This window comes from Megalops cyprinoides, chromosome 1 (genome assembly GCF_013368585.1).
Source record: "Megalops cyprinoides isolate fMegCyp1 chromosome 1, fMegCyp1.pri, whole genome shotgun sequence".
NCBI classification, from domain to species: domain Eukaryota; kingdom Metazoa; phylum Chordata; class Actinopteri; order Elopiformes; family Megalopidae; genus Megalops; species Megalops cyprinoides.
In genome coordinates this window covers 47,696,920-47,715,370 of record NC_050583.1, presented here as the reverse complement: position 1 = coordinate 47,715,370, position 18,451 = coordinate 47,696,920, and the positions used below count along the sequence as shown (strand labels likewise).

At 48.4% G+C, this 18,451-nt stretch overlaps 1 protein-coding gene across 1 annotated transcript in view; it reads left to right on the top strand.

Moving 5' to 3' along the window:
* The first annotated feature begins 390 nt into the window (after positions 1-390).
* Positions 391-18,451, top strand: part of LOC118779869 (protein kinase C epsilon type-like) — a 57,229-nt gene continuing 39,168 nt past the window's right edge. Inside the window, exons 1-2 of the mRNA XM_036532182.1 lie at positions 391-796; positions 16,398-16,461. Of these exons, the coding sequence (XP_036388075.1) occupies positions 449-796; positions 16,398-16,461 (412 nt within the window). The 5' untranslated portion in view covers positions 391-448. The remainder of the gene's footprint in view (positions 797-16,397; positions 16,462-18,451) is intronic.

The following is an 18,451-nucleotide window of genomic DNA, read 5'->3' as shown; positions in this document are numbered from 1 at the left end:
CATTTGGAAACATTTTTCTCCGAACGGGTGTACCTTTCAGGGCGCTAGGCTTATTTCAGCTGAATTCAACTGATTCAAGAGAAAAAAATAACATAAATTAGCCTACATAACAAACAAAAACAGGACGGGGAGAAGCCAGGTTCATCCGCACTAAGTACACCGTGACCGTTCATGGAGAGGCTACTTTGCATCCGATTTGTTTGTGTGTAACAAAGTGAGACGGGCGCTGCTGTTTCTCCGTTACATGCAGGGAAATAAACGCGCACAATCACTTGGTGTCGCAAGAGCCAAAGGCAAAACACTGCATTTTCTTTTTTTCCTTCACTGAAAAAATCATATATATACAATGTACTAAACTATTTAACATCATTTAAATTGCATTGGATTCAGGATCGTTTTATTTACAGTTTTATATCGGGCTGATTAGGTAAAGGACTCCATCCTCAACATGGTGGTTTTTAATGGGTTGCTGAAAATAAAGATTTGCGAAGCTCTGGATCTGAAGCCCACGGCGTGGTCTTTAAGGCATGCGGTTGGACCAAAGACCCAGACCTTCCTGTTGGACACCTACATTGCCCTGAACGTGGACGACTCTCGCGTGGGCCAGACCTCCACCAAGCAGAAGACCAACAGCCCGGCATGGAACGACGAGTTCGTTACGGAGGTGCAGGACGGGAGGAAAATAGAACTGTCGGTTTTTCACGATGCGCCTATCGGATATGACGATTTCGTGGCCAACTGCACCATACAGTTCGAGGATCTGCTGCAGAACGGCAGCAGACACTTCGAGGACTGGGTATGTGGTCTTTATTACCGATCCGGCGTCCTTTCCCGTTCCCACTTCATTTCTCCCTCCGGTCTGTCACGAGTTCTCGCTGTGGCGGCTCGCGGGGGGGGGGGGGGGGGGGGGGGGGGGGGGGTTTCAGTGGAATCGGCGCACAGGCAGAATCGTTAGCGACATTGTGTCAATTGCAAGATGTCGAATGGCTAAAGGCAACCATCACCCCTAACCCCGTCTTTAATCGTATTTTACACGCCAGCTTTGATCACACACATAAAGACACAGTAGTGGGTCTGTTTTAAGTGCACGCGTCTGGAGAGGTTATGGTTGCGTGGAAACGATGCGGAGGGCCAGAGAGCTCGAGCTTGGCGTGAATATTGTGGCCTGCAATAGCCATCCGTCAAACAGCACTGCTTTTTATGTTTTCAGAGCGCAACAGGGTGGCGACCTTGTGCGAGAACACATGCCGCGAGCCGTGTTTTCCTGCTACCTCATTTCACACAGCCGGCAAATCAATATCGATGTTCAGCGGAAGCGTCACATTGACTGTGCTCTGTCCTTGGTCTGGTTGCTGCCCTTGTCGTGGTTATTGGGGTCATGACCCACCCAGCCAGTTTATACAACGAGCTAATGTAACCAGATCGGCGAGTGTGCCTCTTACGTGTCCGCAAAAGCGGAGAGGTCTTTACAGCTCTGAGCTCTGTAGAATGTTGCCAAAATACTAAGGGTCCGTCTCTTAGATCTGTGCTCATAGACATCTCTTTAAGTATAAAGAGCAGATGGAGCCTCCCTCCTTTTCAATCTGTTTGCTTTACGAGGTGGATACTGGTTCCTTCACGCTAGGGTGTAGGCCTACATTGGAATGGACCTCTGCAGACATAGAAACAAGGCATATTTGACATTTTCATGTGAGCATGGCATACTGAACTAGCTGTCTGGATGTTTAGCTCTCCCTGGTGGCATGTAATGCAAAGAGAGTTAATCCAATTGGGGATCCTTGTTCGCACAGCTGTTGGCAGGTGGTGTCAGATGCTTGTCTGTGATGGAAATGAAATAGTGGTCATTTCTGGGATTTACAGGAACACTCAGTCAGCTGTTCTGGTGTGTGTGTGTGTGTGTGTGTGTGTCCGTGTGTGTGACTCCATCATAGGCCTCCCCCAGACGCCAGCTATTATTGATGTTGTTGATAATGAAATGACACCTCTCTGTCACGACTGATGGATCAGTTTGTTAATGGGCTTGGCAGGAGATGTTATGTTATATTACATTATTGTCATTTAGCAGATGCTCTTATCCAGAGCGACTTTCTATGTTGTCCATTTATACAGCTGGATATTTACTGAGACAATTCTGGGTTAAGTACCTTGACCAAGGATACAGCAGCAGTGCCCCAGTGAGGAATCAAACCAGCAACCTTTTGGTTATGACCTCTGCTCCATACCACTATGCTACATTTCCAGCCTACAAGAGACATTTTGGGGGTTGGGGGGGCGGGGGGGGGGGGGTGTCCACAGCAGCATCCTAGTGTGCATCCATTAACCTTGCTGGTCTGCAGAGCAAATTATCCTTGGTGGTTTGGTCCCAAATGCTGCTGCTCTGTGCCCGTAGCATCTGAAATACAGTGATACATGACCATGGTTTATCACTGGGAAGACATTGCATTACATTACATGCATTTAGCAGATGCTCTTATCCAGAGTGACTTCCAGCTCAATAGAACAGAAGTGTATCCATTCAAGTTGAATGAGCAACAGTGTCAGACCAGGCTAACAACACTCCCAGACCAGTGAGTGTGAGCATAACGGTGTTCAAGCCCTGCCACAAGTTAACTCATGCAACCTGACTAGACAATGGAAGCCAAGTATACTACCATACGTCAGTCACTAGAACACAGAATTCAAAATACAAGAGTCGCAATACTGCACGAAATAAACAGCAAAAACAAACATTTTTATCCTTTTGTTAGAGGAAATGGAATATGGATGGTTTTCTTGGAGTGGCTGGCTGGGGGAAAGGCAGGTCTGCAAACCTGAGACATGCTCCGGTCCAAAGCGAGTACTGGGCTGCAGAGGACTGTGGGTCAAAGCTAGCCGGGTTAACCTCCTGCGAGCTCAGCAGGCTGCAGGCTCTAGATGTCGACAGTCCGTTATCTCCCGCAGGTCGTGACACACTCCATCATCATGACTGTGTTGTGACACGAATGGCCCTCGCAGCACTGTTGCAATGCAAGACATGGCTGTGGTGGTGCCGTTCCCGCGAAATCCGTCGTCACCCTCTGTCTTCGCGCTTTGAATTGTGGTGTGTTGTCCTGGCATGACCAGGCCGTGGTGACGTGAGACTTTTTTCACCGTGTGGTGCATTGCATCCTTAATTGTGTGACTCTGTGATTCTGTTGCTTTGGCTGTTATATTTCTGCTAAGTTTATTTGAATCCATACATGCCACACTGGTTTAAGTTTTTTTTCCAGTTTACAAGAAATACACCTTGGTGATTGCAGAGCTAGTGGGGCTGTGAATGTGGAGAGTTGCTTGCATTTAACTGCAAGTTAAACCTAAGGTCAAACATAGGCTGAACCTACGGGTCAGTGATACGGCTTTGGTGTCTGTGAGTGTATCTGGGTGCATCTGTCAGATGTTACCTTTCAGAGCTATAGGTGTGCAGCTCAGAGGTGTGTCGGAGAAGTACGCAGGTGCGTCCGCAATCTGAGCGCAGCCCAGCCTCCCTCGCCCGGGAGTGGACGCGCTCTGGGTCCCAGGTTTGAGGACAGGTTTGCTGTCGGAGGCAGCAGGGTGCTTTAATAATTCACATCCTAGACATTGGCTCTGTTACAGGAACCTGGACGCCTCACGTGTGGGGGAATGGCTGTACCTCTCATCGGCTGGGCTCTCATTACCATCACAAAGGAGCTCGAAGATCGAGCTCTTATCCGCAGGCCGGATACTCCTCCCTCAATTAGCTGCCCATTACCCCTATTACCGGGGCTTAAACCGTCTGGCTGAGGGAGGGAGAGGGAGAGGCCAGAGCAGTGGGTGCTGTCTCTCTCTCCTCGTTTCTGCTCTCTGTAATTTCCCCAGTGTGTGTTCCGTGTGTTTCTGCTTTAGTTTCGCTGCCTCGTGATTGGCTGTTTGTCCATTTGCTCTCCCACCTGTCCCACAGAAGGAGGGCCTGTGGCAGAGGCCGACAGAGTTCGGCTTCAGGTCTCCATCGCACACAGGTGTCCACCCGTTCAAGAACAATTCTGGAGGCTTTCTTCTCATTTCAGGCAAAACTGGTCCTGGATAATATCAAGGATTGCAGGAAAAGAAAAGAACAGAAAAGAAAAAATCCTCCAAAGGACTTTTGATATTGGAATAATGTCTTAATATCATTTCCCAGAAAAAAATAATTCCTGTGTTTACTGGAAATTCCATTAAATTCCTTATTTAATTTTATTTGCAGTGTGTTATCATTTTTGGTTATGAATTTTGGTCTCTGCAGGCCCTTTCAACATGGCTTGTGTTTTCACATGCTTGGAGTGGTTGGGGATCATATCCCCTGTGCCATGCGATAGTCATGTGGAGTGTGGGCTTACCCACTTGAAAAGACTTGATACCCATTGACTTCCCCAGCTCTTGTATCAATGGATATTGTCAGTGAGAGGGAGGAGGGCTTTGATTGGAGGGTGTCAGTCACATGGGTAAGTGGAATTAGATGGATGCTGTCAGTGAGAGTGAAATACCCAGCATTACCCATGGGTCACGTGACAGTGGCTATAAGCAGCAGACACCCTGGAAACAGGGTTCACAGCCAGGCACAAAGCTGTCTGACTGTGACTGTTCCTTTTGAGGGTGTTACAAAAAAGAAAAGAAGACAAACTGAAATAAATGAATGAATTAATAAATGAATTTATAAGATTGTTAAAATGATGAAATAATGAAAGTTTTTTAAACTAATGTTCACTTAGCTGTTCTGCAGCTGAATTTGTTTGGCCGTCACTGTGGAAACGCAGGAGAGGTGTCGCTGTCTTGTTCGCTCGGCCATAGCTCAGTGATCAGCTCGTTGTAGAAGTGGGCCAGGCCTGGATTAGGGTAGGATCATCACCACGATCACGTCTGCTGGGCATATGTGGATCTGGCCTCTTCGGCTGCCCCCCCCCCACCCCCGGAGAATGGGCAGCTTCTTGCTGCCTGACAGCGTGCCTCTGTGTTCGTTATTGTGGGGGGTCAGAAAGAATGCCGCGTCAAAGGAAAACCAGACCCCAACAACACAGACACAGCGCTTATCTCAGATTGGGTTTTGAACCACACACACACACACACACACACACACACACATATACACATACAAAAACACACAAACACCTGCACCTGCTCTCAAGGAAAATCAACAGAAGAAAACACATAATTTCTCTTTCTCTCTCACTAATATACACGCACACACAAACACCTGAATCTGGGGTCAAGGACAATCAACTGGAGAAAACACATACTCTCTCTCTTGCTAATACACACACACACACACACACGTACACATGCACACATACTCAGTTTTCATCTCAGTGTCTGGCTGTAATTGTCAGAGCAGCGATGCTTCCAAAAAACCCAGAACTGGCTGGCCTTTCCTCCTCCCTGCCTCTGCTGTAGCCGCGGGCACTGTCTGAGTAGGCCATATGAGGCACGCTTCAATATGTGGTCAGGGTGGGAGTTTAGTTTTGGGGAAACTTGCTTTTATGATTGCAGAGTGGGCTGAGCACTCCAGTGCCAGGTGGTCCTTCCCCTCTGCCTGTCCCCAGGTGATGACACACAGTGGAGCTGTGATGTCATAATGGAGATGCTGATGTCAGAGTCAGCCTGACATCAGCATGACCTGGTTATTGGTGGCTCCAGGACATGACACTCCTGCCCATCCTGAGGGAGATTGTGAATAATGACCACTATTGCTTTCATTATTAGTAATTAATAATACAATTGTTTGCTTAGCAGACATTCCTTGCAAACAGAAAATTTTATTTGGTGCAGTAATGCAGGTTAGGCACTTTGAAGAGTAGCTGTTGTGAAACAGAGAACAGTGCTGCACTGTTATTGAAGTTTTGGCAGAGCACAGAACTATGTAATTAATTCATATTTTGAATAATAATCTGAGTGGGGGACTGAGAGCGCATGTATGCGCACTTGTGTGTGTGTCTATTAAAGTGCACTCACCACCGTGTTATTTCGGTAATATTCGGCTATGGTGTGTGTGTCTCTCCTTGTGACCTCACCCCCAATCCACCCCCCCCCCCCCCCCGCCCCCACATCCGAGAATGTGTGTTTTGTTTGATAGCATCTCTGACCACCGTGATGTACTCGGGCCAGCATTCTAACCACAAAGCTGGTTCTCACTTGCAAGACTCGTGGGTTTCCTTTGCTGTGATTGTTATCGAGCATGCAAGTATGTGAACAATATAACTGAACCTTTTTTTTAAAAAATATTTTTTAAAAACAACCATCAAATAAATATCTCTCAAGATTTAGGGTGCAGGCACGCACTTGGTGTGATCAGATGGGAGGAGAGGCGAGTGATTTGTCTCAACCTGTAACAGTGGAAGCTAAAGTAGACACAGCTGCTGGTGTTTCACTTCATCGCTCAGCTGTCCACATCAGTCAGAACAGCAGGAAGAGAAAATCTCCTGAGAGTACAACCTCAAAATCACATGGCTCTGTCTGTCCATACTGTGTGTGTGTGTGCATGTGTGTGTGATTGCTAAGAGAATGTGTTTGTACACATGTGCTGGAAGGGAGGGTTTGCATTTGTGTCCAGTCGGTACATCACTGTCTCTCTCTCTCACTCTCAAACTGATCCTGAAAAGATTTGTCTCTAGTTGCTTTCAGTCTCTCTCTGTCCCTCTCTCTCTGTCCATCTCTCTCTCTCTCCCTCTCCCTCTCTCTCTCTCTCTCTCTTGCTCTCTGTCTCCCTGTTTGTCTCTGTCTTTCTTCCTCTCTCTCGCTCTCTGTCTCTCTGTCTGCCTTCCTCTCTCACTCTCTTTCTCTGTCACTCTCTTCCCTCCCTCTCCCAGAGTGGTGTGGTGTACATCTGAAATGTGTGCCCCTGAATGTTTCTGACCTCCCTGCTGTGTCAGCCACACAGTTCCACAGCATCATGTTAATAGCAGGCCCTGATCTGCCGAGCCTTTGAACTGAATTAATCCTCGAAATATGACACCACTCGACTTGGCTCAACTCTGGCCAGAATGAGTAAGAAGCCCTACATGTGTGCATGCAGATGCTGTCCTCTGCTGTCCTCTGGGGGGAAGAATTTAACGCACGCACCTGACTTTGACTGATTGAGCAGTGGAAGGATTACGACCAACTGGCTGGTGTACAGGAAGTGGACAGTATTAATGATCACAAAGGAAGTATCCTAATGATGCTGCAGCTTCAGAAGACAAAATGAATTGATATCTGCATATTGTCATTCCGACATTTTTCTTTCAGCGTTATTTTTTTTTTTGTTGCCATAATTCTGTTGTTTATTATTCATTTCCTTGGCACACATGCTCATCCAGAATAACATAAGGGGCCAAGATAAAGTGGTTAAGAGATTCAAAACCAGGGGCGTAGGTACAAAACAGGAACAGGAAGTGACACTTGATAAAACACTGTGCTAATAAACCATGCCAAGATAAGCCTGTGACCAATCAGACACAAGCATGTATGCAGAGTCTGGTCGGGAGGCTTTTCACTGTCCTATGTATGCCTTTTCATGGGGTCAGGGAATAAAGTGTTCAGCTTTTGCCCTACTTGAGCATGGTTTTTTTTTTGGTGGATTTCCTCCAGGATATTGCTATATGTCCAGTGCTTTGAGGTAAATCAGTTGTAAAAATGTGCTATGGCGATGTTCCTGTCCTCTGAACCGTTCAGACACTTTGCTTTTCTGAGCTGTAAATTTATACTTCCTGTCTGGGCCTCCTGCTGGGCCTGCTACACCCCCATTTATGATGTCACACTTGAAATAGGGAGGGGTCCCTGATGATGTTCAGCTCTGATGATGCTGATACTGATGAAGTTTACAATGCTCAGCTCAGGCTGGCAGATGAGCTATTGGCCAGACCTGGTTATTGGTATCCACTGCTGTTCAGCATAAGAGCAGGAAGTGACACACTTGCTCACAAGGCGAAGGGTGATCCTTAGAGAGAGCGTGAAGGGGACTTCGATATGCTGCTCACTTCAAAATCCAGGTATTTACGAGTGGATGTGATTGCTTTGCAAAAACTGCATTATCATCCACTTCCCCTTAACACTTTCTGTATTAACCAGCATGTTGGCGTTGGTGTCCTCCATTGAAATTCTCCAATTCATTTGGGAAGCGGGGGGTTTTGGATAGCGACAACTTGGCAAGTGATAGACCCTCTGGAGGAAGGTGTTCCCTGCACCTATACCTGCATGTGTCCCATTAACCTTTTACCTTACCTGTATGAAAGGATTCAACGCAGAGGTGGGACAACTGGTTCGTTTTTTGTGGAGAGAGAGAGAAATAGAGAGATGTTTCACTTCAGAGATGTATGTCGCCGTCTCGTTTCAGACGAAGGGTGCTCAGCATCGGTGCAGCGTCCCCGTGAGAAAGGGGAGGAAGGATAGACAAGGTGGACGGAGATGGAAGGAAAGTGAGGGGGAGGTGGAGAGAGGAGGCGAGGGAGTGAAATTTATTTTAAAAGGCAGGGGCGAGCTGTGTTCACCTGCCGTTGACCCAGTTTGAGGGACGCTGTGGTTTCCAGCGGAGGCAGAGTCTGTGGGCGGCAGAGGGAGAGGCGGGGGGCTGGAGGGGGTAGATGGATGGTGTCCTCGTTCCTCACTCTGTTCCTCAGGAGAAACAGTCCAGGCCCAGGATGAGTCTGTACTCCACTCGGTTTTAAAATGAACAGGTTTCACTTGCAGCACACAGGGAAAACACTGTAGTGCTCTTCAGCTCTAACAGTCCTGCACCAAGCCAGCACACTGCGCAGTAGCATGTGTCTAGTGCCCTAATGCCTGAGCCAGTGCAGAGAGCAGGGGGAGATGGGAACCTAGCTCAGTCATTACATTAGATTAGATATCAGGGTAGCTATTACATTATATTATTATCATTTAGCATAGGATCCAGAGCGACTTACATAGGTTACATTTTTTTCCCCGTTATTCATTTATACAGCTGGACATTTTACTGAGGGAATTCTGGGTTGAGTACCTTGCTGAAGGGTACAGCAGCAGTGACCCAGTGGGGAATCGCACCAGCAACCCTTTGGTTACAGGTCATGCTCCTTACCACTATGCCACACTGCCGCCTTCAGACCCAGTTTCCCCTGGGGGCACTGAAGCAGGTGGACCCCAGGGACATTGTTCTCCTTTATTCTTTCATGGTTTACAAGTAGATGAGCTGCAACACAGATATTCTATTTACTGACCAGAAATTCAACTCCATGAGCTTAAACATGAAAAATTCTGTCTGCTGTTGTTGAAGCTGCAAACGATCTGATTAGCTGCATTAATTGTGAATATTCGTGAAGCTGGTTGGTCAAAGTCAGAAGTTCCTTAGCTAGCACAGTAACTAACAGAAACATGGGAGGACACAGGGCTGAAGAGCTGAAGAACCAGTACTCTCTGGGACCAGGTCCCAGGGATGCCGTCACCACAGAACTGAACAGGTGACTGAATGAAGGTTCTGCATGTGAGGTGTCAGTCATGGTCAGGAGACCAGAGAAGAAGTTGTACATCTGAGAGCCTCCGGCAGGAAAATAAACTGCGCATGCTGTATCCTTCCTCATGGGGGCTGTCTTTCAGTCTAGACTCTTGTTCCCAGTCTGCAGTGGCTCTGCTGTGCTTTCTTTTTCACATGTTTGTTATTTGCTAAACAGAAGGGCTGAATGTTCCTCTGGGAGGACCATTTACTCAGACAGAATCCCAGCAGGGTCTTCAAAGGAGGCCATGTTTTATTTTATGCACTATCGTGAATAGCACACCGTTTGCCTCTGCATGCTGTTTTGCTTATTAGTTTGTTTCAGTGGGACTGACAGACAGACACTTACAGTATATGCATACACATACACACACCCACACACATACTTACACACACTGGCAAGATTCTGAGCTGCATTCAGCGCACAAAGGTTTTGTGTGACGCACCACCAGGTGGGAATGTCCTGTCATACACCTTTCTCAGTGTACCCCCCCCACACACTGTGGGGTCGCCCCTCTGAGTTGAAGGACATATGGTGCATTGAAATATGAGGGCCTCAGAGTGATACGCCTGATACTTTATCTAAACATTCTGCTGAATGTGATGTCATTATGGGGGGACAGGTACGGCGTTTAAACAGCACAGGACAGCATGTGTCGCTCACTTCGGAAGGGAGCAGTGTGTGTTCACTTCTTGCGAAACTGGTATGTGGATATTTGCATGTGCGGTTGAGAGAGAGAGAGTGTGTGTGTGATTGTGTGTATGTATGTGTGATGGCATTTATGTATGTGTGTATGTAATTGTATGTGTGGTTGAGAGAGTGTGTGTATGAGAGAGAGAGAGAGAAAGAAAGAATGTGGGTGTGTGTTCATGTGTGCATGTATGTCTGTATGCGTGTGTGTGTGTGTGTGTAGTGTAGTGGTTAAGGAGCAGGCCTCGTAACCGAAGGGTTCAATTCCCCTGCTGCTGTACCCTTAACCTACAAGTGCCTCAGTAAATATCCAGCTGTATAAATGGATAACGTTGTAAAAAAAAACTGTAACTGATGTAAGTTACTGTTACTTACTGCACCGATAAGAATGTCAGCTAAATGCCAGTAATGTAATGTAATGTGTGACTGTGTGAGAGAGATGGTCCTGGCAGATGGATGGACGTGGGAGGCCTGTCGATTAGTGCAGAAAACTTTTGTAAAGAGGGAAGAAGGCAGAGACAGAGAGAGGGTGAGAGAGAATGGGAGAGAGAGAGAGAGTGTGTGTGTAATTTGCAGTTCATAGCAGCTTTATAAATCAGATATGCAGCCTTACCCTCGATCTGGTTCTCCCTCCTGTGAAGGCTGTAGATAGCAGCACAGAGCCCGTTTAAAGAAGAGTTCGAGGCTCCCTCAGCTCTTCCGCACGAGCGGCACCCACGCAATCACATGACCTGCACCTCCATCCTCCCATCACCTCCCCTGCCCTGGAATAGCTGTCCATCTCATTCTCCCTGTCATTCATCTACTTTGCTGTCATTAGATCATTTACGGCTATTTTCTTTGACTTTTATTAGAACTCCATCTGTCCACACAATCTGTATATGTGTGTGTGTGTGTTTGTGTGTGTATGTGCACACATGCTTTGAGTGAGGATTTGTGTGTATATCCAATTAGTGCCCAGTACTCAATGTTCTGTCAGAACAGTAAAAAAACAATGTGGAGGGGTCTATAAACGCACCGATCCACATAATGTAAAGATCAGAGAATCAGCCCCCACAGCTATAGTAACTTGGAATGAGCTCTTCACCCTAGTGCTCTGCTGCAGTTCACTTTTCAAAAACATCACTTATTCCTAATGGGAACCCCCCACTGACCCATGTACCTGTTCACCTGTGATGCTCTCTAAATTAACCTCTACAAGCTCCCAGTAGCCTTCTCATTTACATGACATTACATTACATTCATTTAGCTGACAGTCTTATCCAGAGTGACTACCAGCATGGGGGAACCGAAGTATAACCAAAGTTAAATGATCAACAGTGTCACACCAGGCTAACAACACTTCCAGACCAATGAGTGTGAGCCTAACACCATTCAAGCCCTACCACAAGTTAACCTGTGCTAACCTGAAGCCACACAGCCTAGAAAACTATTGGAAGTCAGTTACATTCACCACCATATATCACACAGTCACTAGAATTGCCTTCTCAGTGCATAACCCATCTGAATTTCATAGGGGGTCAGTCTGTTTTGTACCATACATTGCATGCAATATGGGAGTTGGTCCGCGCCCACTGTGCTGCTCTGATCAAATCTGGTAAAACGAGCCATGGCCAGATTCCCCGTCACCCGAGCCACATTTTTAATGATGCAGCGTCATCCATTATTCAGCGGAGACAAGCGAGCGTGGGACTGGCAGTCCCGTCGCCGTGACGACAGACACGGAGCGAGACGGCCACCCTCTTCGCCCGCAGACCTTGTCGTCCTTCTTGTCACGTTTTTTTTTTTTTTCCCCCAGCCCCTGCAAAACCAGAAAGGCTGGCCCTACGGCAGAGGCTGAAGCCCAGGCTCCAGGTAGAGAGAGCACTGGCAGTAAGCTCATCCTCACCTGGCAGAGTGCTGCTTTAGGATCTGTATCTGCTTTGTGGAGGGCGACAGACAGAGGGAGAGAGAGTTGTGTCAGGGGATCCCTCGCTCGGGTGGAGAAGGAAGGCGCTGGTAATGTCTTACTCCAGACGGACAGACTGACGCCGGTGGCTTTTTCCTGTCTTGTGGACTCTGACATGAGAAATGGGTGACCGCTGGTTCACCTGTGTCTGAGTCAGTGTCTGAACCGGTGCCTGTGTTTTTTGAGTGTGATTGAGTGCATGCGTGTGTGCGTGTGCATGTGAGTGTGTGTGCATGTGTATGGGTGTGCGGGTACGTCCACGGGTGTGTGCGAGTGTGGGTGTGTGTATGCATGCGTGTGTGGGTGTGTGTATGTGTGCGTGTGTGGGTGTGTGTATGCGTGCGTGCGTCCGTGCGTGCGTGTGTGTGCACCCATATGGGCATGGCTGTATGTTTTTGTCACATTTCTCAGATTCTTTATCTTGTGCAGGTGAGACATATCACTGCACTACAGCAGTAAGCACCCAGGGGCGGACAGCGCAGACCGAACAGCAGACACACTGACACACTCACACACGCACTCAGACAGGACAGACACATTCAGTTCTGTGACTCAGAGAAAGTCTTCCAGAATGGGAAATGACTCTGTGACTCAGGGAGAGAGTGTCTTCTGGAATGGCAAATTGTTCTGTGACTCAGAGGAAGTGTCCGGAATAAGAAACCACTCTGACTCAGTGGCAGTGTGTCTCAGAATAGGAAACCACTCTATGACTCAGTGGAAGTGTTCCAGAATAAGAAATCACTTTGTGAATCAGGGAAAGTACAGGACAGGAAGCTGCTCTGTGACTGAGGAGACGAAAAAGCAGCGTCACCCTCTGCTCTGAGGAAACTGGCTATTGGATTTACATTTGTCACTTAGCAGACACTCTTATCCAGAGCAACGTACAAGTTGTAAAACAAAACTCATTTTGGAGATTTGAGTGCCCTACTGTCATTGGACAGGCTAGAGTGTCTTTGTATTATCCCCCAATACAGTCACACACACTCACACACACCTCTGAACCCAAAGACACACACCTGAGCTCTCTCTAAAATGCAGTTGCAATACTTCATATTTCATGTTTCAGCCATGCTAATCCTGGCAAATACCGAGAGTGGTATTTATTTTGAAGAAAAAACATGATTTTTATTCAGTGACGCTTAAAGGCACAATGTGTGAAAGTATTAGTCTTATTTTCCACAGAGTTTGCATTTTTCAAACACGATCCTTGCGGTCACAGGAGAACATGTGGCCTGGGACATGAGGGCCAGAGTGAGAGAGGGGGTGAGAGAGAGAGAGAGAGAATGGAGACCGTTAAGGTTCACCTTGGAAGACCAGGCAGTTTGGCTGCAGTAGGTAACAGGACAGTGCAACATGTGGAGCCTTGGCAGAAAAAAACAAACACTGGCCACCTGGCTGTGTCCATTTAAATGGCTGTATATTAAAGAATTCCCATGCTTAGGGGTACAACAGCAGTTGTGAGCTGGCAACCTCACAAGACCTGCTTTTTACCACTACCAGGTGTAAGCTAATGAGGTGCTCAATTCTGTGACTTCACAGCTGTATGTCTGAAAAGTTGCCTGAAATGACTCTGAAGAGATGTGAAAGGTTACAGCTCAGACCCTCTCCCCATACATACACAGAGACAGACAGACACATACACACACACACACACACACACACACACACATACACACACACACACACATACACACATATACACACACAGTACTGTGTGACGGAATGACGCTTGCTCACCTGTGGTCTGTTTTGTTCTGAGTGATGTTTTGTGACTTTCTTGGAAGACACTTTTGTACTGTGCTGTTGCTTTGTAAGTCACCCTGCATACGTGAATGTTTTTTTTCCCTGCTGGCACTAAGCCAGCCAGACCGTAGGGGGGCAGTGTTGCAGTAAACCTGCACAGACTGCCTGGCAGCAGGCCTGCCTTATGAAGACACAGCTATCTGGGCTCCCTGTCCATGGCTCTGCAGGAGCTGGGCCATCTGTGCAGTCAGGCTGCAGGTGGTGAATCACTCTGGCAGTCAGCTCCTGTGATTGGTCACTTACAGTCACATGGTCATGCCGAAAGGGGTCCCTGCCAAATGGTGTCAATTTTAAAGCCTTTATTCTGTGTGGTCAGAGCAGCAGTGTGGAGCAGTGGTCAGGGCAGCAGTGTGGAGCAGCGGTCAGAGCAGTAGTGTGGAGCAGCGGTCAGGGCAGTAGTGTGGAGCAGCGGTCAGGGCAGCAGTGTGGAGCAGTGGTCAGAGCAGCAGTGTGGAGGAGCAGTCAGGGCAGCAGTGTGGAGCAGTGGTCAGAGCAGCAGTGTGGAGCAGTGGTCAGAGCAGCTGTGTGGAGCAGTGGTCAGAGCAGCAGTGTGGAGTGAGTAACAGGTCAGTGATGTGGAGTGCTGGTCCATGCTCTGTTCCTACCTTCTCTGCACAGAGGGGTTTGCCGCTATGGCTTCCTTTTGTTATGTCACACACTCTGGCCCCATTCTGGACACATGTCCAGCCTGGAATTCAAACCCATGATGTCTGTTTCAGACCCCAGCGCTATGTCCATGACAGCTGCTAAAGTCAGACCCTCCATCGGCCCCCAGACCTCCAGCCAAGCCTAAGGGATGCTTTGGAGGGGAGGAGGCATAGATGCCTGTGTTGTGCATTAATTTCCCTCGTTTGCAGGGAAATCTCTTTTGTACGTCGCTTCTGAACATTCCTTGGACATTTCCTCCGAGCTGAAACCAGGCTCTCCCCTCCTTCTGCCCTCTTTTTGTCCTCCCCTGACCCTTACCTGTTGCCTGGCAACGCACGGACAGGTGGCGGGAGGGAATGGAGGCGGCCCTCACTCTCTCTCTCTCTCTCTCGTTCTTGTGAATGAAAGCTCCAGAAAAACCTTCGGGGGCCGATGAGCGGCGTCCGCGGTCAACGAAAGGGAATGGTCTCCATGGAAACCAGGCGTTCTGTCCAAAGCCCACCCTGGCCCACTGTTCTCTGCCAGTGATGGAGGGGTTATTGATATCAGCCCCTCTGTGATTGAGTCCCGCATCCCACGTTATCCTATTTAGTGACGGCTGGCACCGAGGTGCCGCCCCCGCGACGCTCAGATGTTACGTTCCATCGTGGTTGGCCGAGCACTGTGGTGGCTGCAAGCGGCCCGCTTTCCATGAGCTGAGCCCCCCGCGGGAAGGAGCCGCCCCTGGATTCAGCGTTATCTCTCCTGGAGCGGGCGTCCACGGTGGGCGGCCGGGGCCCTGTGAGGAACCGGCGTGGGCTCCGGCGGACGCCTTCCCCCCCAGCCGTCAGGCGCGCTGTGGAGGAAGGCGCGGAGAATTTCTCCGCGCTGTGTCTGTCTTTCCAGCCCTTAATCGGTAAAGAAAAGCATGAACACCCACCCACAGGTATCCGAGAGAGAGAGAGAGAGAGAGAGAGCGCGGGGGAGGCCGCTGTGCGCTGAGGCTGTGCTGCTCTCGTTTTTCTCTTTTTCTCGTTTTTCTGCAACACGTCCACAGACTCTCAGGTTGTGTGTACATTAGAAAACTCTTCAACCACAAAGTAAACCGAGTTGAAACCTGTATGAAATGGTACTGCCTGTTACTCTGTCTCCGTTCCTCTTGCTGTTGAATGCATTTTCAGCATTAGAGTAGGACTGATGAATTCTTTTATGGCATTCATTACATTACATTACTGTCATTTAGCAGACGCTCTTATCCAGAGCAATGCGCGTAGGTTATGATTTTATCTATCTATACAGTTGTGTATTTGCTGATGCAATTCAGGGTTAAGTACCTTGCCCATGGGTATAACAGCAGCGCTTCAGTGGGGAATTGAACCATTTACATTTGCTCATTTATTCATTTGGCAGATGCTTTTATCCAAGGCAACTGACAAGTGAGGCACAGTAAAACACAAGCAAAAAACCGTAAGGAGTCAACAATATTAGAAGTGCTGCATGACCACGTTCAGTGGTTGGCCAACAGCAACCAGCAACCTTCTGGTTACAAGCCCTGCTCCTTTGCACTACACCACACTGCTGCCCATTCGTATGAAAAAGTACACAGTTCAAAAGGTGCTCTTTATTAGATCACTGCTAGCTGTTTGGCCTGCCTCATACAGCACCCCTGACTTTAAAAATTCAGATATCGACCCTCTTCTGCGTGCTTTTCCTGAATCTGGGGCGTGAGTGGGAGGTTGTTGAGGGAGTGAGGGTCCGGTCCTGGAGATGCTGGCTCCCTAAATCACTTACTAAATCACTCTCTCTCTCTCTGTCTCTCTCTCTCTCTCTCTCTCTCTGTCTCTCTGTCTCTCTGTTTCTACTCTTTCGCCCTGCAGATTGACCTGGAGCCAGAAGGGAAGGTGTTCGTCATCATCGACCTGTCGGGATCCTCCAGCGAAGGTGAGGACGGGTGTCCAGGTGTGAAGGATAGTACAGGTGTCCAGGTGTGAAGGATAGTACAGGTGTCCAGGTGTGAAGGATAGTACAGGTGTGCAGGTGTGAAGGATAGTACAGGTATCCAGGTGTGAAGGATAGTACAGGTGTCCAGGTGTGAAGGATAGTACAGGTGTCCAGGTGTGAAAGGTCATACAGGTGTGCAGGTGTGAAGGTACAGACAGGTGTCCTAATGTTCACGTGTCTCATTCACCTTTGCTTGCGCGTCATGAGTTCATTCTCTAAGTGTGTCACTGCTGTTTTCAGGTGTCCAGGTGTATCAGGTGTATGCCCAAGTGTTCAGGTGTCACTGGGTAGGGTTCTGGTTTGCTAGCACGTGTTCAGGTGTGCTCTGGTTTGCTCTGGTATGTCAAAGGTGCATCTCTGCTCTGTGGTAGGGGTCATAAGGATTTTTGATGTGTGACTGAGTCATCACTGCCATGTGAGTCAGTGGCCCTGGAGTCATTCCACATGTGACTGTTTCCCTTGGCAGGGGATCTGGCTGCAGGTCTACATGTCCTCAGCTCTCAAATGCACATGAGAAGAGCCCTGCTTTGTTGCAAAAGCACTCAGCTCTCCTTGTATTTCAGGTACTTGCTTTAAACATACTGCTCTCTTTTTCCTCACGCCTGGGCAGAAAGTGTGCCAGGGGATTTTGCTGACGTATTGCATCTCTTTGGAGCATCAGAGCATCTGATTGGCCACTGGCCCAAGCCCATGCTTCCTGTCCACGCTGCCCCAGTTCCTGATTCAGTGTGGTTCAAAGCAGGTTATCTCAACGCCCCCTCCACTGGTTCCCTCCTCACAGAGGTCTGTGGGCCTTTTGGGGTGACCGGGCAAAGACTGCAGCCAGCCCCCATTCCCCCCGCCCCCCCACCTCATGTATGATTCAAATGGAAAATGGAAAATCGTATTTTCCACCACGCCAGATATTAAAATGACAGGACACGAGTTCTGTCTTTCAAACTCACTGACTCGTTGACTCAATCACTCACTCACTCGTTTACTCACTCACTCTTTTATTCCCTCTGGTACCAGCAGAAGCAAATCTAGCACAACCACACCTCAGAGATAGCTTCCTCCCACTCCTTCTCTTTTTCATCATTGGCGTGTAACCTGCACAGGAACAGGAAATGGAGTGTTAGCACTTCCTGTGGCTGCCAGCTGGACGGCTTGGTGAAGAACACTGGGCTTGGTTGGCGGGTGCTTGTTCTCACGGCAGGTACACACACACCTCACGCTGTCCCGCTGTGGCTGTCGGTGGTGACATTTCTGGGTGCCCTCCTGTGTGCCTGTGATGGTCCCAGCAGAGCTCTTCCTTAATCAAGTTTGATTGCGATGGCAATCGAACACTGTTCAGGTCTTTTGACAGTTATCTCATAGAAGTCCTTTGTGAGAGACTCAGTTTGCGAATGTATATAGAACATTAAGACTATGCTTTCAACTTTTTGGGAAATTTGTGCTGTTCAAATGCATTAGTAACACAGACTAGCTGGTATTCTCCTGGATTGCCCTCAGATCCCCCATAATGCTGTGAATGGTGGCAGCACTGTTAATTACTGTTGTCTCCTCATATGTGCAAACAGCCAATTAACCGCAGTGCAATTCAGTGTGTGTGTGTGCGTGTGGGCAACCAGTAGTGTTTGTGTGTATGTGTGTGCCTGTGCGGTGCGCGTGGTGTGTGTGTGTGTGTGTGTATGTATGTGTGTGTGTTGGTGTGTATGTGTGGTACCCATGGAGCTGTGTGTGTGTTGGTGTGTATGTATGTATGTGTGTGTGTGTGTGTGTGTGTGTGTGTGTGTGTGTGTGTGTGTGTGTGTGTGTGATTGTTGGGGCAGAGTGTGGGGGGCAGTGCTTTTTTCCCCAGCATGCTCAGCACCGCCACAGTCTCATACTACAGCATCCTGCTCTGGTCCACCTCCCATGTCTACAGCGCTATATAGTGTCCTTCGCAGTG